The sequence below is a fragment of the Mercenaria mercenaria genome, chromosome 11 (genome assembly GCF_021730395.1).
Source record: "Mercenaria mercenaria strain notata chromosome 11, MADL_Memer_1, whole genome shotgun sequence".
Taxonomy (NCBI): Eukaryota; Metazoa; Mollusca; class Bivalvia; order Venerida; family Veneridae; genus Mercenaria; species Mercenaria mercenaria.
The window spans coordinates 80075665-80093700 of NC_069371.1; the positions used below are offsets into that span (position 1 = coordinate 80075665).

The window sequence follows — 18036 nt, forward strand, 5'->3', positions numbered from 1 at the left end:
AAAATATTCAATTAAGAATACTTTTGCTGAAGCTTTTATATAGAAAACCAGTAATCGATAGAATAGTTTTTAAATAGTCGATCCACAGTCTCATGGCTCATTGTCACAGGAGCAAATTCTTTTTTCAAAATGGCTTTTGTCATTTTTTCCTAAGAAAACATTATAATTGTAATAAACTTAAGTGCATAGGGCTCATGGACCCATACTGTATCCTAGGTACGTTACTGCCACATGTGAGTCGAGCGAGCTGTCATTAGCCAGCTCTTGTTAACAGACTGTAATACGAGGGGCGTTCAATATGTAATGTTACTCCGTATGTAGTTCCGTAACCGCTGGTTATTTTTAGATGCGTTTTTCGGCACATTATAGAGCAATTTATTGGGAACACAATGCTATACCAATTATAAAAAAAGGGAAGTTCAAAATAAAAATATAATCATTTTATTGAGGTGTACTCGGGGTATACTGGACCATATTTATAATTTAGGTTTGTTCTGGGCATCCAGAGTCTCAGAATAATAGAATAACTTGTAAAATCACAAAATTCTATCATTTTTTTCTACGAGGTACAACAATTTTTGATGCATTTGCATTTGTTTTAGACTATTTATTGCAACTTTAATTTTACAACAAAACTAAAAATTCTAAACTCGAGGTTGATTCAATCTGGAATGGGTGTTGAGAGCGATTAATCAAAATTGTACGAACTAGTTTCGCAATCGAGAATTAACATGCTAGTATCAACTTAAAATACAAGAACTTTTTAAACGATGATTATCGCGCCTGACAAAATTGCAGAGGCTTATTACGCTCACCTTATCATTTTTCGCGTAAAAATATACACAACTACATACGGAGTAACATTACATATTGAACCGCCCTTGTAAATGAAGATTTTTATGCCGTCTCACTTTATCCGTGCAGATTAAGCAATTTAGAGTTCAAATGTCCTATTTCTTCCTTTTTTAAAATATTTTCTCTCTCCATAAAATGACTATGGTAACTTACAAGCCTTCAAAAGGGTTATTATATTTTGCTTTCCCTAATAGTGATAGGAAGATGAAAATGTAAACTTATCTTGCGATGAGTAATTATGAACATGTACTCAGTGTAATCACTTCCGGAATTTTATTGGACAATGAATTATACATTGTCCACTGGTTATGTTGTAATCTAGTTTTATCATTACGTTATAAAGTGAACTCCAATTTTATCAGTGCGATATTTTCAGTGCGGTTAATGTTAAACTGCGCTTTACGAATTGTTAATAGGTAAGTGTTTTGATATTATATTGTAATTGTTTGTTACGATACAACTTGTAAGAAATGGTTTTTGTTATGTATGGTGGCATATTTCTGCCACGAGATAGCTAGGTATCGCGATACTTCAAAAAATTATCTTGATAAAGCGAAAATTTCTGAAAAGACTTTCTAAATAGTGAAAGGTCTCCTGGAAATATTATTGCGATAATTTACATTATTTTCTCGATACCTTTTGTGTTAGTGCCCACAACTGCCATTTGTTAGCTGGATAAGCTTTCTCGATACTTTCAGAAATTATCTTGATACGGTCAAACTTGTGCTAGCGACCACCCGTGAATAGCGACCACCTGTCGACAACGACCGGTCTCTGGTTCCCCCATAGAAAAATGCACATAAAAAGGCCGTGAATAGCGACCACCAGGCGGCCGCGACCAGCGACCGGCCGAATTGATTCCCAAGGGTCATATTTGCCCCCCAATAACGACCAAGCTGGACCGCTCCGACTTGAAAATATTTGAAATCGGCCGAATTTTCACGACTTTCGCCTTATAGCAAACATAATAATTACTGCTTGATTGAAAATTTGCAAGTTTGCACCGGCCGAATTAATACATAGAACATAAAGAATGCAAGAAGCAGTAAAAATACTTTTTATCAGCATGATAATGGCTAACTGAGTGACCCTTCCCCCCCCCCCCCCCCCCCACCCCCCGAATAAAGACCACCTGTGAACAAAGACCACTTTTGCTTGTTCCGAAGAGTGGTCTTTGATCACAGGTTTGACTGTATTTCGAACTTTTCTGAAAAGTTTATCTCAATAGCCTAAAGTTTCCTGGAAATAAAAAGCATATCGAGAAAAAAAGTCTAATGCGATAATGTTAACAGAAAAATGCACAACTTTGCTGGAAAGTTTAAAATATTATCGTGATAGCTACCGAGCATCTCGTGGCAGTTCCAAGCATTAACGCGAAATTTTGCACTAAAACATTTTCATGGAAATAAATAAAAATATCTAGAAAATATTATGTATTGCTGAAATGTTTTTAGAAAAAAATGCACACATTTTCTGGAAAGTTTACAAATTATCGTGATAGCTATCTCGTGGCAGAAATATGGCACCATAGTTATGAACTACTAACAAACAATTTACAACAAAACTTCCTTATGTACATTTAACCACAATGAGGTTTATTTATCATAAAGACTCGCGTGAGTCCTAGTCATGTTTACCAAACATGTTTTCATCAACTCAGTCCTTCTGATTAAAGATTGCAGTAAATAACAAAAGCTCAAGAACAGTGTTAGGCAGTGCGAGTAAAGAAGCTATACCTATGAAGGACATCTATAAAAGTTTTAGCTATAGGTGTGTTTACGCTATAGGTATATTTTGACCAATGAGTATAGAAATGAACTGTCAAATTTAAAAAGTATTGAAATGATACAGAACTCTGACAGCAGACAGTGTGTGACATTGCGGTGTTCTTTTAAACGTCCCATTGTAGATAGCAACATATGTAAGACAAAAACCTCTGTGCTGAAAATAAATGCAAAATTCCGAACTACAAAGGGCCCTAACAAGCGCAACAACAACTTGTTTCTGCAGCTCAAAACCGTCATTTTCCCGCATCACCAACACCAAGTTCCGGCTTCGTACCTGAGACATCATCAGCGCATTGTCGCTCCAAGCATTACATCGATAATGTCATATCGAGAACAAAGTGCAGGAGCGATGTGCGGGCGACCAAGGTTGACAATAGAAGGAAACTGTCAGAAAGCTAAATGTATTAGAGCTTTAAAGACCTAGGTTGCAAAAATTTCTCAGATGACTCACACAACAGACTGGAAGATCTAGAACCTGACCAATGCCTTGTGAAGGATCAATTGAGCATATAAGCACTTGAGAAAAAGCCGAACGCATACATCAATGACTGTTCATAGAACTGAAGATCTAAAATGCCCACCTTTCATGACTTCTTTGGGAAAGGAAAATTCAAGGTCCGCATCATTCAAGTGCCAGGCTCAGCAAAAGGATGGGTTAAAGTCAGTGGTTTAAAAAAGAAAAAAGCATCAAGCATTTCTGTAAATCCATAAAAACGTTTTTTCTCCAAATTTATTGATTATAGGGAAAATGCCAAGACGTTGAATCGTTGAGTTTAGCAATCCAGTACCGTTCTCAATCAGCAATGAAATTTTAGTTTAGTTTGAATATATTTATTTTACATATATCTCGCCACTCATTTTCACTTCACTCAAAGACTGTTTCCTAACTGCACAAGTACTCGCCTAATTTGCGATGCATGACTATATGGCCGTGGTTCTATGCTTCCGGGAAATCTATCCTTACCATTTAACTTTTGTAAGGATTAAAATTCCGCTCTTACAGGCTATTATAACTGGACACCTGCAGTATTGAAGTTATATAATGCACATCCAAAGTGGAGATTAACAATGGCTATCTTATACACTCCCCCGAGCGTTCTGATAGTCAAGAAAGTAATCATTCCAGAGATGTACAGAACTGGTGGCATAACAATGCAACAGAAGTTTACAGACCTATTTCAGGTGATATGGGGCCATGGAGAGGACTCATGCCACAATAGTCTATATATACAAGCGAATTGACAGACATCAGTAATATGACAGACAAAGGTAAATGGGAAAATTTGAAAAATTATGGTGTACATTCCAGGAGTAAGAGCGAAATGGGACCCAGGCACATTAAGATATAGAAACTGATTATGTTTCTTTTGCTTTAACCTGTTCTTTAACGAGCACATACGTGAGGACTACAGACCATAACACTTAAAGTAAAGTGGGACATTCAATATTCAAGATAAAAATATTAACTTATCTCGCGATGAGTAATGAAAATGTATTCAGTGTAATCACTTCTTGAATTTTATTGGACAATAAATTATACATTGTCCACTAGTTATGGTGTAATCTAGTTTTGTGAAATCCAATTCTATCAGTAAGATATTGTTCACTTGTTTCGATGTAATCATTTTTATCAGTGCGGTTAAAGTAAAATTGCGCATTATAAATTGTTAACAAAGTTAGTTTTTATGCCCCCATTTTATGCATATTTAAATTGCACTGTCCGTCCGTCCGTGTGTGTGTGCGTCCGCGTAAATCCTTGTCCAACTTGAAAATAATTTGACACAAATCTGAACCATATTGAGAAGGTGTGCCGCGCTTATGACCCGGGTCTCTCAGGTCAAGGTCAAGGTTATTAACCCTAACCCTAAACTTAACAAAAATGTTCATCGGTCTAATCCCAAGGGTTGCTCCGGTGGCATTTGTCACTAATAGTGACAGCTCTTGTTTATATTATATTCTTATTATTTGTTTCGATAAAGCTTGTGAAAAATGGAATTTGGTATGAAAGACCAACAATCAATTTACAACAAAACTTGGCAATTTTCAAATTGTATTTAGTAAAGTAATTAAACGTTTTATGAAAAGAGGTTATGACCCAACTGTTTTGAGACACACCGCATGTTTGGTGTTCAACCCTTTTACAGTTGGACGCTACGCTTTCCTCTTTGATTGTGTCTGACGGATCAGGTGGAAGACTCTATGATTGGTAGTTCTTAAATCCCACCAGGACTGAGCTATTTTGATTTCTGTCTTCTGGCCTGTTCCATCGGGCCCTTAAGGGTGTTTCCCTTGTTGCTCTGTCTTCTGCAAAGGCATTGAGTACATGCGTTTTAGGTTCTTAATGATTGCATTTTTATATTATATCTACAAGAGCATCTTTGGGTTTTACAATACATACCTTCTGTTGCCTTTACGTATGTTAGGGCTTCACCTGGCGGGGATTACTTTTATTTACACTGTCTTGTGACTTTGGAACATGGTGGGGGTAAGAGTTAGGTTAGGTGCACCATAAACCGGTTTAAACTCCCCAGTGGTGGTTTTGCCACTGACCGTTCCAAGGCGGTGCCCCACTGTGTTCCTGTATTTGTTTGTTTCGTCCTTTTGTGTTCATTTTTGTGTATGGTGTGCGAGAGTTGTTCGTGTGTGTCTTTGGGGAGGCTGCGTTTTTTGAACGTGGCTTTCCCTGTTGGATATTCTTCTTTGTTTTTTTTCCATATGTCCATTTAACCACAATGAGGTTCGTTTATCATAAAGACTCACGTGAGTCCTAGCGATGTGCGTGTGGCCGTGTGGTGCAGTATAGTCGACCGATCACAAGCACATTATTTCCAAACTCTTCTCCTTGTTCATCCCTCTAGATATCAGAAAGAGCAGTAAACTGACAGAAAGCTAAATGTAATTCAGCTTAACCCATCCCCTGCTTAATTCCTAAAATGGACTTGTCCATCTTTTGTTTGTTTGTTCGTTTTGGATTTAACGCCGTCTTTCACCAGTATTTTAGTCATCTAACGGCGGGCAGTTAACCTAACCAGTGTTTCTGGATTCTGTACCAGTACAAACCTGTTCTCTGCAAGTAACTGCTAACTTCCCCGCATGAATTATCAGAGCTGGAGGACGAATGATTTCAGACACATTGTCTTTTATCAAATCGTCAAGGAGAGCATACGCCCCGCCCGGGGATCGAACTCGCGACCCCGCGATCCGTAGACCAACGCTCTTCCTACTGAGCTAAGCGGGCAGGTCTTGACCATCTTTGAATTTGGACAGTACCATTTATTATTTGAAATAGTGTTCACTGTAAATGTACTGACTGAATAGCGAGCAGTTCAGACTGATCTTGGTCTGCACTGGTCGCAAAGGCAGAATTACTTGTTCCCAGCAGGCTAAAGGTTAAAAGACCTGGGTAGCAGAAATCTTATCAAATAACTCACACAATCAGCTTGAAGATCTAGAACTCGGCGAGTCCCTTGTGGAGGATCAACAGAGCATTTTAGCACTTAAGAGCCGAACGCATACACCAATGACTGTTGATGGAACTGAAGTACTACAATGCCTACCTTGAGAAAGAATATTCAAAGTCTGCACCATCATTCAAGAGCCAAACTCAGCCGAAGCGTGGGTTAAAGTCAGTGGAAAAGGAAATAAATACAAGCATTTCTGTGTATCCATGGAAACGGTTATTTTCCATGTTAATGGATTCTCAGAGGGAAAATGCCAAGATGTTGAAGCGTTGGGCTGAAGAATCCGATACCGTTCTCAATCAATGATGATATTTTAGTTCAGTTTAAATTTATTGATTTTACATATATCTCACATCTTATCTTAACTTCGCTCGATGTCTGTTTCCTGGATTGTACAAATACTCGTGTCTTGCTATGTTTTCCGTTAGTTTTTTTTTTCTTTCATGCCTACTCTTACCATTTATTATTTTTATTGTTTTGGTAATGGCTCTTATGACGATTCCAACTGTTTTCCGAATCAGTTATCCAGCGCTCGACATCTGCAATATTGAAGTCATATCAAGCATATCTAAAGTTATGATCAACATTGACTTAAACTTTCTACCTTGTCAAGAAAGTAATCATCAATCTGTCTAGCTGTTAAGCCCATGGAGCATACAACATATATATACAGAGGTGTACAGAGCTGGAGGAATAACACTGCAGCAGAAGTTTACAGACCAATTTCACCTGCTATGGGGGCAAAGAGAGGTTCGATCAGAACTTAGATATACCCCAATAGTCCATATATATAAGCGTAATGAAAGACTTCGATAATATGACAGACAAAGGGTTAAGCACATGGCGTTTTGGCAAAATTGAAAAAAAGGAGAACTTTATAAAGTTTTATGGTGTACATTCGAAGGCGAGAGCGAAGTGGGTCCCAAGTGTATTTAGATAAAGAAGCAGCTTATGCCTTGCTTTTACCTGTTCTACGAGCCACACACGCGAGGACTATAGACCATAACACATAAAGTAAAGTGGAACATTCTGACGTTTCAAAAACTGATAATTTAAAAGCAATCAATTTGATTAACTTATGATAATACTTTTACAACACTTTCACAAACACAATCTTGAAACTTATATTTTTACATAAAGATGTACACGTATTTATAATCATTCGTGAAGAATACCCTTTAAAGTATTAATATGAATCAATAGTTACAATATTGGACGTTTGCCAATGTAATATGCTCGTCAACCAAGTATTGTATTAACCTGTTTATAATATCTGTTTAACCGTACCCGATATTATGATAATGTAAGGTTATGAAGGTAAGTTTTATTTATTTTTCTGTCTGTTTGACTTTATTCTTCACTTGGTAACAGTTCAAACTATCGTTTGTTTTTCTCTTAATTTTAGTAACAGTTTTTGTTTTTGAAAATCATTCCGAGTACTTTATTGATTATGTCTGTTCCATATAAACAATATTATACACGACGATGAGCTAAGCAATATAGATCTTTTTCTCATTTAAGGTAGACACACCTGTAACTGACATTAAACTATTTAATCAGAATACCAATTCAATTTACTTTAGTAAACGTTGAAATATGTCATTGAGAAATCATTTTATGTCGTTGGCATGAACATTCGAGGTTTTGTCAAAAACGGTTATTTCATGGGGATATGAATTCAATTTGCGCATTTCAAGTTTTGCAGATATTATGAATGGGAATTTTATATATTCGTTGAGATTTGACTGTGACTCAATGCAGACTTGGAGCGCCGGTATAAATTACAGACTCCGGTACATACCGGATTAACTAAATTTGAACGAAAATATCATAAATGTTTATATTTGGTAACCATGGTGATACTAATCCTAACCTTTAGTCAGTATTTTATGCATATTGTACACTAAATGCATGCGGACATGCAAAAATATGTATATTTTTGCCGTGCGCTACAACTGATAATCACATTCGGGCATGCGCAGAAGACCGCTCCAAGTCTGTAATGAGTTATATCGGTTGAGATTTAGTTTCGTGCATTGTATGTTCTATAGTATGCTAGTCATAGCACATATGTCATACAAGTCGGATATTCTGTGACTTACGTTACAGCTTAACTCTACGGATAGGTCTTATTCAAACTGTCTTGCCCATCAAATTTAAAAAAGGTATTTGCCATTAACTGGCTTAACCCCCTCCAATTTATAATATTTCCGCTGAATGAGCTTCAACGGTAGATTGATATGTATATGACTCCCCCTTTCATATCATACTTTAAAAGTGGTTAATGAGATTTTAATCAGAGTTCTTAATACATGTAAGATTTTCACTGGAAGAATTTTTAAAATTTGAATTTCCTTTCCCGGTTGCCCAACCAAGATAGCGCTATTTTAATAAAGGTATAAATTAAATAAACTTATTTCGCAGAAGGATTGATAAGAATTTTAGCACTGTTGTATTGAAGTTGTCAAAGATTTGCATTGACAAATACATATTTTGCCAAATTAATTAAAAATTAAAGTTTATAAAATTATTATTACCTCCCTTTGTCTGTCACAGTAAAATAACCAAGTTAGATTGAATATAGATAAAATCCGAAGCTACACGACTTTTTTTAATTTGCCTTTTTTATTCAGACAGTTGAATATCTCAATATGTATCAAATGTAGATGTAAAACTAGAAATAATAGTGAAATCAAAAGAAATAGTCCACTTACATAAAGGGAGACAGTAACAAAATTTCATAAAAGTAATAAAATATACATTTGAAATAGATATCTAACTCTTTTAATGGATCTTTTTGTTCCTTCAATAAATCTCTCTAACAGAATATATGAAAACTTAAATATACCTTAAAATATTGCTCACATGTGATTTACCACCTTTAAATTATTATATGAATTTTTCTATTTTTAGACTTCTCAAGTACTAAACACGGTAATCTCACCAAAGTTTCAAGCAGCTGACTTTTAGAAAATGTAGGAAGTGCTTTAGATATTGAGGTTTGTTGTTGTTGAATTTGTTCACTGTTTCACAAGTTTCAGACTTAAACTGGTCTTGGAATTTGAATTTAGGTAAATTATGATAAAAAATGACGCTATTCTGAGTGAAGATTAAGATGTAAAATGCCGCTATACTGAGTGTAGATTATGATGAAAAATAACGCTATACTGAGTGTAGATTAAGATGTAAAATAACGCTATACTGAGTGTAGATTTTAATGTAAAATGACGCTACACTGAGTGTAGATTAAGATGTAAAATAACGCTATACTGAGTATAGATTATGATGTAAAATGACGTTATACTGAGTGTAGATTAAGATGTAATACAACGCTATACTGAGTGTAGATTAAGATGTAAAATGACGCTATACTGAGTGTAGATTAAGATGTAAAATAACGCTATACTGAGTGTAGATTATGATGAAAAATGACGCTATACTGAGTTATCTAGTTTGGTTCAGAGCTTTTAGATTGCTCATATTGTTATCATTATCTATTTTCATCAGCGGGTGAAAAAGAAACATATTTCATAATGGTCTTTGCTACTCGTTTAAGTAAACATTTAATTTGCTAACTGTTTTCCATTATGGTGCAAGAATTATAATTACAGATAATATATATAGTTGTGATAGATCGTTTATTCTACTCGACAGTGATATTGAACAGTTTAAGACACAAACAATGTGCATTAATAACTGAAGTTTATTTCTTATTCCAGGTAATCGAATGCAAAGGCAATAAGAGATGAAAACTCACAAAGAAGTATTGGATATTGTTAAAACTGGTATTCATGAATTTATTGAAATAGCTGTGAAGCAGCAACATGAGCAGTTGTTAGCTAGACTTCCTGACAGCACCAGTTCAGGGTTTACCAGGCTCGAACCATGCTTCGAATGCAACAGAGATAATCTAAAACCAAGACATTCCGAAAATGCATGTCCGTCACTAAATTATTGTTTTTGCAAAAATAAACGGAAAGAGAAAAGAGCTTGTCCAAACAGAACATGTGATTATATATACGAGGGCATTATAGAGGATCATGTGAAGTATTCACCAAATCTAAAAACTACAGATATTAGCCAATGGACTCAAAACTACTGGGATATTGCTAAATGTTATATGGAGCACAGTTCCCAGTCGGCGGAAAGCACAGATATACTGGACCTTCTCCATCTTATTTCAAATAACAGATTTGTAATACAGAAACTGCTTTCAAATGAAACAGTAGAATCAGCGAAAACTCAGAAAGAACGGTTATCCGAAGTCCGAAATATCTTAGACAAGGTGTGTACAAAAGTTTGCATTTGATAGATAAATCTTGGTAATATAAGCCTTGTTTCCTAAAGCTCCAGATTTGATATAATGTTAGCTGTTAGGACAAATCGTGTACTTACATGTTTACGGACTTACCAGTCAGACAAATGTGTTTGTCTAAATAGAAGAAGACCACAGGTGACCCTCCTTGCATTATTTCATCACAGGCGGGCACCTGTGTAGAACCGACGGCCTTCCGTAAGTCAGCTGGATGGCTTCCTAACATGAAGAATTGAACGCCTCTAGTGGGGCTCGAACATATATCGGTGAGAGGCAAATGATTTGAAATCAGCCACCTTAACCACTTTGCCACGGAGGCCCCCTAGTGTTTGTCAATATCAAACAACAGTCCTTGTGTAAACACTGTCTGTATACTCTTCTTTCAGGCCATCAAAATATGTCGAAGACTCAAACGAACGGCAGGGAAATGTTCATCGGACGATTTGAAAAACATCTGCACCATTCTTTCAAAAATAGGCGACCAAAATTCTTCAAAGGCAGTGCAAAATCTACATACGGTAAAATGTCGAAAGAACCAAACATGCTAATCGTTACAAATATAAATGACTTTTTAGATATTTAAAGTCAGCCGGTGCTAGGAGAAGCGAAGGATGTTGCACATTTCATTACCTCTAATGAACATACTCAATCGAACTGTGTGCTTTTTTTTTGCTTGGTTTTGTTCTATACTTCCAAAGGATCTTTTTGCAGATTTTATTCGAATTTTTGATGAATGCAGGCCTAGTCAGAACTTAATTAAAGTACATAATATTACAACAGTTAACATATTATAAAATGAATTTTAATAAAAAAATTAAGCGGTATTATACAACTTATGTGCACGGTGAAAATACCCATAAAATTCAATTTGCAATAGTTCATACAGTGCGAGGTAAATAAGGCAAGTGAAATATGCAATTTTTTCTTATTTTCAGTACTACAGTATTTAAGTTGATACTGTTTAACTTATTAGTTATTCGTTAATTGTAAGGACGAGTTATTATTAAATTATTAAATACGCTTTTTATTTTTGCAGATAGCGCTGGACATTGACATTGAGCGGAAGGAGAGTCTTTCAACGTCAGGTTGTCAGAATTATTTAACTTCCTTATGTTTCCGTTCTACTGTTAAATGCTAATAATAGTGCAGTGATTCAAACCAAACTGCTCTATGCCTTAAGAAACAATTAAGTTACAAGTAGATCTTGAGGTATTGCACTTTATTACAAAAATGGTATTGCACGCTTTACTCGTATGTTATCTGCTTGAAATACGTTGGTTTCGGTCATACTTATATTTATTTACGTGTATTTCAGAGATGAGAGATGCTGTTGATAAACACTTCAAAAGCGCTGAAAATGCACTAAGCTGCAGACAAACGGATGCCACCGAAGACGCCTTGAAATTGACATCTCTGCAACTGTTGTTTAAACAAAAACTACTTGTCGCAGAAACGGTTCAATCTTTTGAAGATGGGCAGTTTGTTGAAAGCAGTATTGTCGATATACTTTTCGGTAGTACAAAACACCAAACCATATTTGTAAGTACAGAAAATGAAGACCAGAGATCAACCCATTGGAGTGAAAAAGAATGGTTTATTTACAACGTTCTTAAATATCATTTCAATGCAAAAAGCGAACAAGAGAAAGATCCAGATTTGTATGCGAATTTGAAAGAAGGATGTGGATACTCTGACATTATTGTTGTTTCCAAGTCAGTGTCAGACAGGATGGCTGTGCCATACAAAACATTTTGTGAAGGCGTACTAAACGATATACTCCCATCACACAAAAATTGTCTAGTTATTTTAGACTTCTGCGACGCAGAAGTCAAAGGAGTATTTAAATGTGCAAAAAAAGCGCTTCAAAGACACACTGTTGTTAAACTGATTCAAAGTAGGGACATTCACAGTCTGAAAAGCAAAAGACAATTAAGTACGACATACGTGAAGGCCGAACCAGTACATGAACTCACTATAAGAAATGTATGTGAAGATTCGAAACTTGGAAAAGAAACTGCAGGTATAATACAGCAAATTCTGTTCAAAACCATGAGGAAAATAGGAGACAAAAATATTTCTTCACTTACGTTTGAAAACATTCGTTTTGACGACATTTCAACAAAAGTCAAGCTCTCCAGCATTTCCCAACTAACATCTCTAAAATTGATAGGATGCGCCTTTACACCAGTGAACTGCAAATACCTAAAATCGATAGATATAATTTCCGATGAGGCAACAATATCTTACTTTTTAGATCAGGTGAAATTGATCCTATATCCAGCGATACAAACATGTCTTGGCCTGCAGAACATAACAACATCAGAAATAAAACTTGGTGACAAATCGTTTTGCATTAAGTTGAGTACAACGGCATTAGAAAGTGGTGCTGAAACGTACTTTGGAGTAACATTGAGGAGTTGTAGTAGAGAAAATGTTTTGGAACTGCTTGATATTGAAACGGCGAAAATACTAATGGCAGCAGGCTGTGATATTGGCGACTTCGAACTGGCTAAAGGAAGAGAAAAAACAATTATTCTTAACAGTATTAAATTTGGTCTGCTTGAGTCGGACCCGAATTTTGTACATGTGTACCCGGCAGAATGCCATCTTAAAACCAGAAAGTCAACAAATATTGTCTTTGTATGTTTCATGAAAGAAAACTTTGACATCGGCAACGAATGTGCGTTTAGGCAATTCCGTGGCTTCGACACTTTCCTGAGGAGTTACAACAGAGTATCCTCAGAATCATTCCTTGCCGAATCAGCAGCTTTAGAGGTCGGAGGCGCCAACGAAGTTATTACGGAACAGATAAAGAAAGATATTGAAGAGACGGTAGCTTTAAATTCCATGGCGCTTATGAACAAGCATAGTAATTTAGAGGTTGTTGGTGTTAGTCTGGGAAAAGCTAGGGATAATACGCTCGATTTATGTGATGGTCCATACATAGTTTTATATGTACGACTTAGAGGATTTGTTCCGCATGGTGAAAATCTGTTTCCTACGAAATTAACACATCCTCTAAATCAGACAGTGGAGTTTAAGACAGATGTTAGAGAAGGCTATTATATACCTTTAGCAGATAATAGAGTTGAGTATCTTCACCCAGAAATGAAGGTACCAAACTTAGTGATGGGATGCAGTATTGGTTTTCCAAATAACGATTATGCTGCAACAATCGGACCTTTCGTTGAAATTGAATCGGGCAATGATGACGCAAAAATGAAAGAAACAGGATTTATAACCGCTTGCCATCTTTTTAACACGCCGAAGAATGAACAATCCGTGATAGGTACACAAGTAGTTCAACCATCTGATGGTGATGAACCGGTTGTTGACGTCTCAACTGGAAAATTTGAATTGGGTATTTCCAGTGACAAAGTTTGCGGAGAAGTTGTTGCATGTACATATAATGAAGAAACTGACGCAGCACTAGTAAAAATTACCAAACGAAGTCCACGTAAAGGCGCCTTCATCACCTGTCAGCGTCGTGACCTTAAAGAAGCAGGTTAGAATTACAATTTAGTTAAGTGCTCTATGGCGGTGGGTCTGTTAGTCAATAACAGACGTTTCCGTTCAAAATATGGATATGTACGTTTAGTCAGCTCCTATTGAGAACGATATAACGACAAACATGTACGTTAATGGCATTCAGTCTTTCAAGTTCTGTAACATCAGACGCTTGTTAATTCAAGCAATATATTTAGGTCTGAAAATCAGACGCTTATTGAAATAAGAAATGAATTCCCCTGAACGAACATGTAGCAATAGAAATATGAAATTGAACCCTCTTACTATGAAAATACTCTTTTCTCCTATAATAGACTTCTTTAAAAGAATGTTTGATGGTTTTGTTTAAACTGTACTATTTCTATGTAGTTTTAATCGATATAAATATTTTATAGGCAATTATCATGTAAACTTATTTTTTTCTGTGTCATTATTTGTTGTCTGGCTTTTTCTTCTACATAATTATACAATTCTGCCTCTTTATGCTGTAACTCTGGTTTTCTGTTATTCGTTGTAGGATTTTCTCGTACAATAGAATACAACGATGGGTCTGTATCAAGTTTAGAAGCAGCATTTCGGCGGAATGTTGTGAAAATTGGCAAAACCACGAAACTTACTTTAGGACAGTGCTGTCTCGAAGAAACGGCGGTAAAGATTTCCTCGGAATCGATAACTGCAACACACCCTTTAACACGTGAACGGAGTTCAATAATTATGAAAAACCTGTTTTTCATCGGTGGATTTGGTAACAAATCTTTTTCTGACGACGGTGATTCAGGTGCTGGGGTGTTCCTTGTAGGGGAAAATAACAGACTATCTTGTATAGGGATGGTCATTGGCAAGACAACAGACGGTTACTGTATTGCTATTCCAATTCAGAAAATACTTGACAGGTTGTCAAGAACAAGTTATACCAACCTCGACAATTTAAAAGTTACAATGAAAACGTTTGATGATTAAATGAGAGGTGAACATACGTAAACGACAGATATTTGACTATGCAATGAACTGAGATACTTGTGGTTTCAAGCTCCTATTTAGAAATGTAACAGGAGGCTTGAAACTAATGTGATTTAATTGATACATCAAATAACCAGAAGTTTTAGGGCTAAATTAAAACTGTAAGCAAAGATCAATGCACGGGTCTTCAACTTAGCCAGTATTTATAAAACTATACTGTTTCAGCAGAAAAAGATATGTGATAAAGTGAGTCTTACATTCGTGTCTTTTTGTACTGAATGAATAAAAATTATAAATGTTCGGCAGTCTCGCATTTTATTCGAATAGTAAATAAGTATAAAAAAGATTGTCCCGTAAACTTCTCAATGTTTTGAATTATTTTACATATTGTTATCATATTATATACCATATTTTCACTAAAAGAATATGATGATATACGGTAGTAATTTGGAGTAAACACAAAATGTTATTAAAGCAATTCAAAAAAGGATCAAAGTTGATACATAATAAAAATATAGGCATGAACGTATCTATATGCTGATGTACACAAAGTAACAATAAAAAATCATTTTAGAAAAGCATGACTAAAGAAGGACATACAAATTGCCTATACATAAAAGGGATCGTAAATGTGATATGTCTGTTCACTTTTCTAATAATAAAGAATAAATATTATACTACAGTTGTGCTTGTATCGAAGAAAAGGTTATTCTAAACAGCATTCTTTAAGGGAAATGGGACAGTTAGTTGCCTATATGTATATAGGCAAAAATTTTCCTACGGACAGAATTTCTTTAAACTTCATGTACTGACTGAGAATTAAGTTTAAAACGGAACTAAAAATCATAGGTACCAAGGCTTGATCTCGAGTTATCTGTCCTTGAAAATCAGAAAATAATATAAAAGAAATCCAGGGCAGATAATTCAAGATCAAGGCAAGAGAGCTGTGCATCTTAATTTTTTTCTGTTTCAGACTTCATTTGCAGTCAATATACAAAGTTTAAAGAAAATCGGTCCATGGGAAAGACTAGGACTATGCGTTATCATTTTGTCATGTTCATAGTTAAGGACATTTGCAACAATCTCTATATTGACATGGGGCCAAAATTTTCTAAAAGAAGTAATTTCTTCTTTTATCTTTTTTTTTACTGACAGAGAATCATATCAAAAACTGAAATATGAAATAAAACAAACCATAGGAACCCAGTAATTGTCATAAATTATCTGCCCTTGAAAGTCGAAAAATACTGAAAAAAATCTACTTTCAAGGGGAGATAACACAATATCAAGCTATGATTTTTGATACATATTTCTTGTTTCCAAGTCAGTACACAAAGTTTAAAGAAATTCTGCCCTTAGGAATTTTTTGCTCTATATACATAGAGGCAACTGTGGCATTTCCCCTTAACCAACAACGGTACAAAATGGGCCACGTACAATTCTAACAAAGTTCACTTGGTTCTTGAGCTATTACGCTTAAGTTTTTACGCCATTTTTTCAGGGGGCCTCCGATGTGGCTTCGAGCTTCACTCAGGGCGTTGAATTCTTCATGTGAGGAAGCCAACCAGCTGACTTACGGAAGGCCGATGGTTCTAGGCTATCGAGGTGCCGCCCTTAATAAACTAATGCAGGAGGGGCCCCTGGGTATCTTCTTCAACCATCTGAGCTGGAATGTCGCCATATCACATATAATAGTGTCGGTGGGACGTTAAACCCAACAAAAACAAAAACAAACTATTTTTTCCACTAATCATATGCAAGATATTGTTTCAGTGTAATTGGGCAGATCTATTTATAGCTGCATTGAGAAATAGTTTTATGCTCATCGCACTGGTTTCTCACTAATGACAATATCACTTTATTGCCTTTATCCTATCATGTTCAAACTATATGATTTGAGAAAATACATCTATACATGCTTTGCTTTAGGGTATTAGTTTGTTAGAACTGCAATTATGAAACGTGTCTAAACATTGATTGTCCAAGTCAATCTAATGGCATAAATGAAATTTCAGATCAGTATCTTCAATAGTTACAGATATATACAAATATTTTTTGTTTGAAATAAAGGGAGGTAATCTGACATAAAATCAGTCCAAAGTTATCTACCCTGGTTGTCTCAGTCCAACTAATGACAATGATGAAATTTCAAATGAGTCCTATAAGTACTTACTGATATAAATTCATTTTGATTAAAATCAGGGAAGGTTATCAGATATAAAATAACTCCTGAACCTATGATTAGTTCTAACACATTCATCATGGAATCCAAGATTTATTGTTGTTGAAGATATTTTGCAGGTTTGTATCAAATCAAACCATGAACGAAGTCTCTATATGGCTGCAAAAGCTGTAATAGCAAATTTTGGACCTTTACGGGGCCATAACTCTGCAACCCATGATGGGGTCTGGCCAGTTTTCGAAAGGAACCGAGATATTATGCCAAAATAAGTTCTGTGCAAGTTTGATTAAAGTTGATTGCGAAATGTTGTCTCTATTGTGTTCACAAGCCAAAAATAGCAAATTTTGGCCCTTTAAGGGGCCATAACTCTAGATCCCATGACGAAATCTGGGCAGTTTTCAAAAGGAACCGAGATATTATGCCAATACAAGTTGTGTGCAAGTTTGATTAAAGTTGATTGCAAAAGGTTGTATCTATCATGTTCACAAGCCAAAATATAACCAATTATGACCCTTTAAGGGGCCATAACTCTGGACCTCATGATGGGATCAGGCCAGTTTTCGAATGGAACCGAGATATTATGCTAATACAAGCTGTGTGCTAGTTTGATTAAAACCAAATACAAAATGTGGTCTTTATCATGTTCACAAGCCAAAATTGGCAAGCCAAAATTGGCCATGATGGTATCTGACCAGTTTTCAAAAGGAACCAAGATATTATGCCCATACAAGTTGTGTGCAAGTTTGATTAAAATCAAATAATAAATGTGGTCTCACTAAATTGTGAACGGACGGACGACAGACGAAGGGCGATCACAACAACTCACCCTGTCACTACGTGACAAGTGAGCTAAAAAGGGACAAAATTCAAAAATAAATAATCGTATAAAACTCAAGTCAAAATGCGCATATCCTCTATAGAGGTTGAGAATTTAAAAAAAATACAAAGTTCCATTTAAATTTGGTAGAA

General features: G+C 35.7%; 1 protein-coding gene across 4 annotated transcripts; it reads left to right on the forward strand.

Moving 5' to 3' along the window:
- Window positions 1-1124: 1124 nt before the first annotated feature.
- Window positions 1125-15567, forward strand: LOC123532954 (uncharacterized). Of its 4 annotated transcripts, none has more exons than XM_053517888.1 (7): window positions 1125-1271; window positions 9017-9174; window positions 9823-10388; window positions 10805-10936; window positions 11455-11503; window positions 11734-13923; window positions 14443-15567. In XM_053517888.1, the coding sequence occupies exons 3-7, from the start codon at window positions 9849-9851 to the stop codon at window positions 14883-14885; spliced, it is 3354 nt and encodes a 1117-aa protein (XP_053373863.1). In that variant the 5' UTR covers window positions 1125-1271; window positions 9017-9174; window positions 9823-9848; the 3' UTR covers window positions 14886-15567. The 4 variants fall into 4 exon arrangements, with proteins under 4 accessions (XP_053373863.1, XP_053373862.1, XP_053373864.1 ...); XM_053517887.1 differs by having other exon boundaries at window positions 9017-9102; XM_053517889.1 differs by lacking the exon at window positions 9017-9174 and having other exon boundaries at window positions 1142-1271.
- Window positions 15568-18036: the final 2469 nt, after the last annotated feature.

What these genes read in the sequence shown, in the direction of transcription:
- LOC123532954 (XM_053517888.1), top strand. Translation starts at nt 9,849, where the DNA reads ATGAAAACTCACAAAGAAGTATTGGATATTGTTAAAACTGGTATTCAT. An exon ending in TCCGAAATATCTTAGACAAG is followed by an intron (nt 10,389 to 10,804) that starts GTGTGTACAAAA and finishes CTCTTCTTTCAG; the next exon opens with GCCATCAAAATATGTCGAAG. An exon ending in CAGTGCAAAATCTACATACG is followed by an intron (nt 10,937 to 11,454) that starts GTAAAATGTCGA and finishes TTATTTTTGCAG; the next exon opens with ATAGCGCTGGACATTGACAT.